Source organism: Odocoileus virginianus, chromosome 14, assembly GCF_023699985.2.
Source record: "Odocoileus virginianus isolate 20LAN1187 ecotype Illinois chromosome 14, Ovbor_1.2, whole genome shotgun sequence".
NCBI classification, from domain to species: Eukaryota; Metazoa; Chordata; class Mammalia; order Artiodactyla; family Cervidae; genus Odocoileus; species Odocoileus virginianus.
Window position 1 is genome coordinate 1,040,376 of NC_069687.1, and position 9,966 is coordinate 1,050,341.

General features: G+C 64.7%; 1 protein-coding gene across 1 annotated transcript; it reads right to left on the reverse strand.

The window, feature by feature from the left end:
- Positions 1 to 4,564: 4,564 nt before the first annotated feature.
- Positions 4,565 to 8,741, reverse strand: IRX4 (iroquois homeobox 4). Its single transcript, XM_020911638.2, has 4 exons — positions 8,496 to 8,741; positions 7,416 to 7,525; positions 6,343 to 6,671; positions 4,565 to 5,928 (listed from the first exon to the last, which is right to left on the reverse strand). Exons 1-4 carry the CDS (start codon positions 8,739 to 8,741, stop codon positions 5,102 to 5,104), a joined length of 1,512 nt encoding a protein of 503 aa, XP_020767297.2. The 3' UTR covers positions 4,565 to 5,101.
- Positions 8,742 to 9,966: the final 1,225 nt, after the last annotated feature.

The window sequence follows — 9,966 nt, forward strand, 5'->3', positions numbered from 1 at the left end:
CGGGGCCCCAGGGGCAGGCAGCAGGGGTCTAGACGCGAGCCCCTCCTCACTCACCACCCCCCCAGGCTCTCCCCAGTCTGGCCCCTGGTGTTGCGGGCCCAGCCTCCAACCCACTTGTGTCCTGTCTCTGGTTAAAATGGGCACTGCTCCTGCGGGGGCCTGGCCTGGACACTAGCCCCCCTCCAGCCCCACTCTGTCAAATCCACCTCTCACTGGGACCCAAGCCTGGGCCGGGGGAGGGGCCCCTGGTCAGCACAGCCAGGGAGGTGGTGAACCAGGGACAAGAAAGGGCCTGTGTGGACCTCTGCTCCCTGGGGCTCAGTGACCCACCACCCTGACCCTGAGCCATCTGCTGGCCCCGGGTGGAGGGAGCGCAGCACCTCTGGTGCCCACTCGCTGCAGCAGAAGCAGAATCATGGCCGGGGCAAGGCCGTGGTGCCCCACGCGGTGCAGGTGAGGGTCCAGGCCCATGTGGGGACCCCTCCTCTGCCCTGCGCTCGCGCTGGGTGGCCGGCGCCTTCCTGCCCTGTGGCTTCAGCTCAGCCCATCACGGTTCTGACCCGGTGGGGCTCCTGAGGCTAGATCTCCACCCTTGCTGATCAGACTTGGTCAGACTGCGCGGTGGGGGGCTGCTGAGCCTTCCCTGAGCCCTGGCTGAGGAGACGGGTCTCCTGCCTTGCTTCTTAGAATCCTGAGGGGGCTTGGATGATGCCAGAGAGCCTTCAGTAAGCTGAACCTCCAACAGAGAAGCAGGTGTGTGTGTGTGTGGGGTGGCAGTTGTCTGGTCCTGGGGCTTCAGATAAACCTGCAGGCTTCACCCAGAGCCAGAGTCCTCTTGGCACAAGGCACTTTTTCCACAAGTGTTTCTTCAGAAAGCTGATGTTGGAAGACACCCCCAACTAGCTCTAGCCCCCCCCTGCCCTCCCCCTCCCCCCTCCCCCCTCCCCCCTCACCCCCTCCCCCCTCTCCCCTCTCCCCTCCCCCCTCCCCCCTCCAAAGACCTGAGCCTAAGGTCAGGAGGCAAGGTCAAGGGGCTTCCTTCCCCAGGCTTTGCGGCTTTCCCACGAGGCCACCCCCAGGGAGGGGACTTTCCTGTTTCATCCAGGCCAGGGAGGGGTAGGGTCTTAGCCCAGTCGAGGCTCTCAGGGAAGTGGGCCCTGAGTGCGCAGCGCGGGGCGGGGGTCTCCCTGCTGCAGGGACACCGGGCTTTGTGGGCCGCCCCCTCGCTTCTCCTCTGGGCTATCCCCTGCCTTGCAGGCCCGTCCACTGTGGACCGGCCGGCCCTGCACCCCTGGGCTGTCGTGGGCGGGTGTGGCCTCAGTTTCCCTCAGTCTGGCGTCCACTGCTTTGGGAGAACGGGCCCTTTGCAGGAGGCCAGCCAAGAATCCTTGCTCCGAGACAGCGTGAGCCTTGGAAGAGCTTGCTGCTTCTAGCTCTTCGGTTGTCTTTGGGAAAGAGTGAGACAGACAGATGTGAAGACAGAGAAGGGAGATCGAGAGAGGTGGGAAGGAGGGAAGAGGCAGTGGGGCGCCCAGGCCACAGCAGCGTAGGCCGGAGCCTGGGGAAGGAGGCGGCATAAATCCCTGCATAATCTCAGGAGACGACCACTTTAAATCTTAATTGGTTGCCTTTTAAATATCATTTAAGGGCTGGCTTCCCTGCCTCTCTCTCTAGTTAAGAAGGTGTCGTGTCAAACTCCATTACCTTGCTGGACGTCTCTCCCTTTAGTTAAAAAAAAAGAAAAGAGAGCAAAGGAAAAGAACAGAGGAAAAAAATGGAGCCATCAGTGGCGGGTGGAGGGTCGATAAAGCTTTTAGATTTGGAGACGTTTTCAGGGAGCCCATTTCCCGCGGCTAAGAGCTGTTAATGGTGCTTAAGGAATTATCTTAGCGGGCCGGCGGGAGGGCAGTATATTTCCCGGGCCTGTTCCCCTGTCGGGGCTGGATATGCCGCTGTCAGATTCGCTTAATGAAAAGTAACGCGCCGCTGATTACAGTTTTATTTGGGCTCTATGTAAAGAGCGCCGTTAATTTAGCGTCCCCTCCTTGGTGTGTTTGAATTCTCCACGCCTGAGCGGCTGAGAGCGTCGGGCCCGCGCCCTTCTTGACAGCCTCCCTGGGAGGGAAGCGCGCCCCCGCCCCACGGACAGTGGCCTCGCCCCGCCGCGCCCGCGCCTAAAAATGCATTCCCGCCCCGCTTGTGCTAGCCCGACCCTTCTCTGAAGATCAGCCAGAGGGTGGGTGAGTGACACTGCCAGAGTGTACCCCAAAGGTGACGGGTGTGCGTCTGCGTGAAGACTGCAGCTTTGGGGCGTCTTTTGGGCGAGTCGCCCCTGGGATGCGGCTGCATCCCGGCTCTCCGCTTGATGTCTTTATTTCATACAATTCCTCGGTTTCCAATAAACCCTTCCGGTGAGCCAGTTTCACCACGACCTGAGGGCTCCTGCACGGGTGGTTCTGCGGGGACACGCGGGGCCTTTGCGCCCTGGCGATGCCAGGGGCCTGGGGTCCATGGGGCAACGGGCTGGGATTGCTGGAGCCGCCTGGGCTGAATCCCGGGAGGGCCCGCTTGGGAAGGAGCCAGAGTAGGACCCAGCCGGAGCGCTGCGCGCGCACGCGCGCCCCACCGCGCGCGGCCCACAGTCTGGGCCCCGCAGAAGCCCCAGCGTGGGGTTCCTGGGGTTTCTGGCTCCGCAACCCCTCCCTCTCCGAGCCATGCCTCCTGCGTCCGCGAAACCTTGTTTTCGCTGAAAACGTCTGGCTTTGTCTAAGGCGGGGTGGGGGTTGCACATGGCGGCCGCGCATTAAAATTCCTGGCGCCCCGGCCTGGCCGCAGCATCTCCCCCGAGACTCCACTTTCGCTATTACTGTCAAGTACCCTTGACTCTTTATTTTTGCCCTTTTATCTATTACAACTAATTCGAGTTCTTTTGCCCTTTTCAGTCTAAGACGTGGGCTTTCTGCAAAGCCTCCCCCTGCCAGCGAGCTCTCGGAGCGCGGAGCCTTTAGAAATTGAGGGGTTTACTGTCAAAATGAAAATTTCACTTCAAATTATCTTGGCTGATGCTCGCTCGCCAGGCCGGGGGCTCCCGCCGCAGCCTTTTGACAGACACATCAGCGGCGAGCTTCCGAGTCCGGATAATATCATCCAAGAGAGCGAAAGTCAATACGGTGACAGCGCGCGGGCGGATACAATCCAATTACCGCGGGGCCGGCGGGGCGCAGGGCCAGCGCCCGCGCCCTCCGCTCCAGGCCTGGGGTTCGAGGTCCCGCCAGCAGGGGCCACCGCTCAGGGGTGCCCCTCGCGGGTTCCTTCTCCCGGGTGGGACACTCACCCCATCGGGCCCGCTTTCCAGCGCCTCGACCGCCCCGACGTTTCCCAGCTGGCCAGGATCCACGGGGCCCTAGTTCAGTAGCACCCAGGCCCTCGCAAAAGAAGGGCCGGGCCTCCTGTGTCTCTCGAAGGCTGCCCGCCGGTCGGCGGGGCGACTCTCATCTTCAGCTGGCGTCTCTGCGGCTGTCAGTCTGCCCACGGGCCAAGGGCCACCATCTCTTTACGGAGGCGCGATCGGGCCGCTGCCCCCTCGCAGGCTCCTGTCGGGCTGTCCGTCCTTCCTCTGGGCACCTGGGACAGCTGTGAGGGCCGGGGGAGCCTTAGACAGAGAGCAGGCAGGCGAGGGCCAGCGCTGAATCCACTGCGAGCTCCTCTGGTGTCTTCGAGGGGCGCTTGCGCGACGTGGGGAGGAGGAGCTGGGTGGGGTGATGGGGGGCAGAAGCCTGCGGGGGGCAGGGAACTCCGCAGAGTCCACCTCGGGGAGGAAGCCAGCGATTTTCCTCTAGATCCGAGCTGCAAGACCGCCTGTGAACCGGGGTCCGCCGGGTGGGGGTGGGCCAACCGAGTTTCTGAGTGAAGCCGGGGGTCCCGCAAAGACCTAGATGAAGCGGGGGAGGCTCACGTTCCCCACCCTCTCCCCGGGGCCTTCCTTCGAGTCCTGCCTGGGGTCTTCCGTCTACTAAGCTCATCCCTTTCTCGCACCCGCGCTGCAGGCTTTGCCGATGGCGAAGGCTTGAGAGCACAGGGGCAGGGGGCGGGGGGCGGGTCCCGGCGGGTCCCCCATCCCCGCCTCCTGACGTCCCGCCTCACTCCCCCCGACCCCCTCCCCTGCGGAGTTCGGAGGCCCCAAGCCCGCGGGAGGCAGCTCAGTCAGCTCTGGAGGGGCTGAGGGCAGTGGCGGCCGCCCACCCCGCCGCCATCAGGGCACAGTCCCAGGGAATTTGGAAGTTTAACAGTTTTTCTAATCTAGCCAAAAAAACTTTTACTTTCTCAAAATTCTGGGGCCTGGCACGGGGAGAGTTGAAAAGTTTGGGGTCTCTCATCACCTTCTAATCGGAAACCCTGCAGAATCCTGAGTTTAGTGTGACTGTTTTTTTATAACAATGACTTCACCTTCGGTCTCGGACTCTGTAAGCCTCCCGCTGCTGCCCTAAGGTATGGGGTGATGGGCAGCTTCTCTCTCACGTTTCCAAATCGCTGGGTTTCACACGTGCTCATTTTGCAATGCAAACACCATCACTCGGTTTTATTGGTTTTGTTATATCAGCCTCTGAAGCAGGCAATTATTGGTGTGAACATACATTTAAAAAACAATTTTATCGGGTTAAGAGTGTGCAACAGCGTAAACTCGGTGAAGGACTGTCGGTGAGAAGTATGTGCTGAGGATGAAACCGGAAGGTCAGCAGGCTGAGGAGTCTTCAGGAGCAACAGCGGCAGGCCTCAGACCCAGAGGGGACAGCAACGCAAACGGGCCTCGAACGACGCGTCTTCGCCTGTAAACTTCTGGACGTAAACTTTATGCTTCAGGGCGTCTCCCTGCTGCTCTGAGAGCAGCCCTGTCCGGCAGGGTCCCTCGGTTGGGGAGGGCCCGGCCAACTCCTGTCCGTGGCCCGGGAGCCCCAGTTCAGAAGCTCCCTCCGGGGAGGGCTGGCGGCCTGAGCTGCGCCGCACTCTCGCCTCGCTTTGGACACTCGGTAAAAAGAGGGTAGGCCACGTTCGAGCCTGCGGCCTGAGCGCCGGCTCTCTCCTCGGCCCAGCGCCCTGCCCTTTAGGCGCAGAAGGGCTTGCCGCCGGCTTTGGGCAAGGCCAGCAGGTCCTTGGCTGTGCCGGCGGCAGGGGCGTCGGGAGGCGCGGCGGGCGGGAAGGGGCGTGCCAGGGGCGTGGTCAGCACGTTGGCGCCCGCCCCCAGCGAGCGGCCCAGCGGCCCCCGGTCCAGGAGCGCGCTCTTGGCTGTGGCCCAGGCCTGGTTCAAAGTGCTGTGCCTGAGGATGGGGTCGTGGAAGACCCCGTCTACCCAGTTTCTGAGACTGGTTACCGGGGAGTCCTGGTGCCTGTCCAGGGCCCCGGTGGGGGCCGCGGGCGAGGAGGAGGCGGGTGCCGAGGAGGGGGCAGCAGGGCCCGCGAGGGGGCCTTGGCGCTTGAGCATGCACGAGGGAAACTCAGTCTGGCTGAAGGCGGTGGCGGCGGCCGCGGTGGCCGTGTGTGCCAGGGACCAGATGCGCGGCTTGGCCTCGAGGCCGGCCGACGCCCCAGCGGGAGCGAAGCCCAGCTTGGACTCGCAGGCCTGCGGGCCGCCCCCTGTGCCCGCGCCCGCCGGCTGCTCCGGCCCGGTCGCCGCGCTCCGGAGGCAGCTCCGGGCCCTCTCCAGGTCTTGGTCCAGAGCGGCCCCGCCCCCGGCGGCCAGGGGCATCCGGAGGGCGCCCGGAGCCTCCTTCCCCGGGGCGCTGGTCCCTTCTGGCCCGGTGGGGACGCGATCCAGGCCACCGTCCAGGGGCTGGAAGGGAGGCTTCAGCTCGCACTCTGGGGGTTCTCCCTCCAGGGGGTCAAAGTCCTCCAAGTCGCTGAGCTCCAGGTCCTTGCCTTTGCCAATGGGCTCTGCCGGGAGAGAAAGTGACCAGTGAAGGGAGAGGGGGTGGCGGTTAGCCGAACCCGGTACCTTCCTTCCCGGTTCTGAGCGAACGGTTAGGGGCCACTTTGGAGCAAGGAAAAGCATGTGCGCATTTCCTCTAGCTCCTATCTCCTCCAGGCTCCTGGTCCCCCGAACAGAGACCAATCTGATTCTGGCCTCCTATCAAACAGGGTGATTTTGGATCTTTATGGGTGCTCCCAGCTCACTGCTCCGGTCCCCTGCTTCACACGGCCTCCCTTCCTCCGGGCCAGGGCACTCATTCGCAGCTTAGGCCCAGGGGCTTGCCTTATCCCATGCCTTTAGAGGTCCAAGAACCCGAGAGAAAGCGCAGGGAGGCCCCGCCCTGAGACCAGGCCCCACACCGCCAGCTTCCCAGGTACCTTCAGCCTTGGTGCTCTTGAGGGGCTGCCCACGGCCTTCCTCCTCGCCCCCTTCTTCCTCCTCGCCCTCGGTGTAGGGCCGCTTCTCATCTGCGCACTTGTTCCTCGGAGGCCACGTCATCTTGTTCTCCTTCTTGAGGCGCCGGCGCGCGTTGGCGAACCAGGTGGAGACCTGCGTGAGGGTCATCTTGGTGATGATGGCCAGCATGATCTTCTCGCCCTTGGTGGGGTAGGGGTTCTTGCGGTGCTCCTGCAGCCAGGCCTTGAGCGTGCTGGTGGTCTCGCGCGTGGCGTTCTTCCGCCGCGTGCCGCTGTCCACGGTCCCGTACCTGGGGACAGGCTGGGCAATGGGGCGCGGGCAGCGGCCCTCGCACCGCGGGCAGGCGGCCAGGGCCAAGCCCACGTGGCTTTCAGTTCCGGTCGTGGGGGGGGGTGGTGGTTGTGTGTTTATGGTGGTATGGGTTTTACCCAGGTGCGCGCTGCCTTTTAATGTTTACATTTGATTAAACATATGGAGTCAGAGAGGTCCCAGTGGGTGGGGGAGAAGCGGGGCGCAAGGCCGGCCAGGTCTCTGTCACCCTACAGACACCCATGTCTCTGCGGGGTCCTTTATTGGCCCTCTTTGATCCTGAAACCAGGAAAGCACATCGCAGGGACTCGAAAAACCCAATGGCGCACAACCCGTGGGCAGAAATGGGCCCGAGCGCGTGGGGACATTGTGCCCTCAGGGTCTACTGTGAGGTCTGCAGTTACAGGTGTCTGTCGCTCCAGGAAGGCCTGCCGTCTGCTGGTGCGCAAGGGCACTTCTGTAGGGGCGGTGGGCTGGGCTGGGACACACCGCACAGGCCGAGCCTCTCCGGGCCGGGGAGGCGGCCGAAGTTTGGGCTTTGAGAGTCGGAAAGACAGCGTGGGTTCCGCGGGGAGCCGGCGGTATGGGCTCGCTAGGAGGAGGGTGCGCCCAACCCCGAATCAGCTGGAGCTTGACCCTGGGAAGGCCGCTCGCTCAGTCGCCCAAACTTTCAGAAGGGGCGTGGCGCGGGGGTCGGGGGTCGCGGCCGTGGGGTGGCCCTCACCTGTCATAGGGGTACTGGCCCAGCGCCGGCTCGTACGGGTAGTAGGCGGCGGCAGCGGGAGCGAGGCCCGCATGCGCAGATCCCGGTGCGTCCTTGGAGTCGAAGCTGTTCTGTAGGAGCCGGTGAGCCTGGGGTCGGAGCAGCTTCCCGGATGCGACCCAGCCCGACCCCTCCCCTAGGAACGCTGGCTCCGGAGGGCTTCCCGCAGACCCCTGGGCAGCCGCCATCCCGCCCCCACCCCCAGCCGCCTGGCCCAGTCCCAGGCTGCCCTTCGAGGGCCCAGGCAGCGCGAAGGAGCCCCAAGATGTGGAGTGAGGAGGAGCAGAGTTGGGGTGTCAGGGAGCAGAGTTGGGGTGTCGGGGAATGAGAGCGGGAAAGGAGGACGAAGAGGGGATGGAGAGGGGGAGAGGGGGGCAGAGGGGGAGAGGGGAGCAGAGGGGGAGAGGGGGAGAGGGGGAGGAGGGATGGGGAGAGGGGGGAGAGGGGGAGGAGGGAGAGGGGGGAGAGGGGGAGGGGGGTGAGGGGGAGGGGGGGGGGGGGGAGGAGGGAGAGGGGGGAGAGGGGGAGAGGGGGAGGGGGGAGAGGGGGAGAGGGGGAGGGGGGAGAGGGGGAGGGCGGAGAGGGGGGATGGAAAGAGGGGAAGAGGCTGGGGGCGGGAGCGACTGGGCGTTGGCAGAGGAGGGGCTGGGCAGGGGCGCAGGGCGAAGCGAGGGTGGAAGTGGGGCGGAGCCCAGCGCGGAGAAGGGGGGTTAGGGGACCGGGTGGGGGACAGGCCCGAGCGAGCTGCGACAGAACCACATATCTGATCCCAACTCAATCGCGAGCAGACAGAAGACAATACGCACATTCAATATGAGGCCCTACCCGCCAGAATCCCCCAACCGTGGGGCTGCTGCGCTCTGAAGGACCAGGCCTGAAGGCTAGGGTTAGGGTAGGGTGGGGCGTGCCTCTCCCACCTCCCAAAGCCCGGGCTCCAGGGGACACGCCCCTTGCCTCCAGAGTTTGGGGAAAGTTAGTTTGGCAAATCGGGCGGTAGGGGCCAGCTCGGGAAGGATTGCGAGTCACCCCCACTCCCCGTACCAGCGAGTAGAAGGCGGACGCTTCGGAACCGTAGGTCACGTAGTTGCCGTAGCCCTGCGAACCGCCGTAGGGGCCCCCGTAGACGCCCAGGGCCGCGGCTGAGTTGAGCTCGTGGCGCGCGGTAGCCAGCAGCCGGCTCTCGTAGACCGGGCAGTAGACGGGCGCTTGGGCCGAGGCGGCTGGCCCGGAGTCGGCCAGCGTGCGGCCGCCGGACTCGCAGCACGTGCTCAGGGAGTTGGTGGTCATCAGGAACTGGGGGAGAGAGCGGCGAGGAAGGGAGGGCGGGGCCCGGACTCGAGGCTGGGCCCCTGGGCCTGCGTCCGCCCCACGCACAGCCGCGGGGGCGCGCACTCCGTGTCCTTGGCGGCGCTGCCACCGTCGACACGCGTCCGCGCGTCCCTTTCCAGGATGTAAGTGCGTCCGCTCTTCTCCAGCCACACGGGGCCCAGCGCCTCCTCCCCGGGGAGTTTCCAAGGCCTCAGCGCGCACGCCCTCGGGTGCCACCTCTCCTGGGTCCCCAGGCTCCCCGGGGCACAGCCTCAGAGCCCGGGAGGGGGTGGGGGACAAACAAAAGCGGGAAATGGGGGCCCTGCCCATCGGGGTTCCTCCGGCCTCTGCCCGCCCCAGGGTGGGTCGCGAGGGGTGCGCGGCACAGGCCCCGCTCCCTGGGTGGTGACAGCCAGTGGATGGTTTAGCGGGGCTCCCTTACCTGGGGTGCCGAGGAGTAGGGGTACCCAAACTGCGGGTAGGACATGGCGGGCCCGGGGCCGGCGGGCGGGGCCGGCAGGGTCCTGAGCGACGGGGCCGGCGCGGCGCGGCCACTGCTTGGGGGCCGCGGACTTCTAGACACTGAGAGGGTGAAGCAGAAGAGCTGGTTAATTCAGCCACAAGCTCGGGAAACTTTTCTAAGTGGAGAGGAAAGTGAGCCGCGGCGATCCTCTCAGCTTCACAGTCCGGAGCCTGGAGGGGACACTGGGACCGACCGGCCTCGCAGCGGCGACACAAATACATATTTTACAAAAAAGGAAAAAATGAGTCGTGCGAATCCGTCAAGTCAGCGGTGCGCGGCTTTAAGCGGCGGAGGCTCTGACGTCAGCCCCACAACGCGCAGCCCGGCCCGGCCACAGACGCGGGGGTCACTCGGCCCCGGCCCTGCCGGGCGGGGCGGGAACAGGCGGGAGCGCCGCCCGGGGCGGAGGGCTCACGGCCGGAACAAATGAATTTCCTCCGAGGAGCAGTCAACATCGCCGCGACGCACCGAGTTTCTCCTTAGTCACCGAGGACGGGAGGACTTTTAATTAGAAATTAATTAATGAGCAGCTGCTCCTTCCCGCCCCACTGTAATCATTAGTCTCAATTACAAATGAGACGGACGAGGGGTGTGCGAGTGAGGCTTCGCGGGAGACGTAATCAACAGTTAAAATTAGCCCGGCGCTGCCGCAGCCGGCCGGCCTGGGCCCCGCGCGCCCCT

Bases quoted from the DNA above. Each gene is read 5' to 3' on its own strand.
- IRX4 (XM_020911638.2), bottom strand. From the start codon at position 8,741: ATGACCACCAACTCCCTGAGCACGTGCTGCGAGTCCGGCGGCCGCACG. The intron at 7,526-8,495 runs GTACGGGGAGTG...CGGCTCCTACAG, and splicing joins CGTCCGCCTTCTACTCGCTG to AACAGCTTCGACTCCAAGGA. The intron at 6,672-7,415 runs GTGAGGGCCACC...GCCTGTCCCCAG, and splicing joins GGCCAGTACCCCTATGACAG to GTACGGGACCGTGGACAGCG.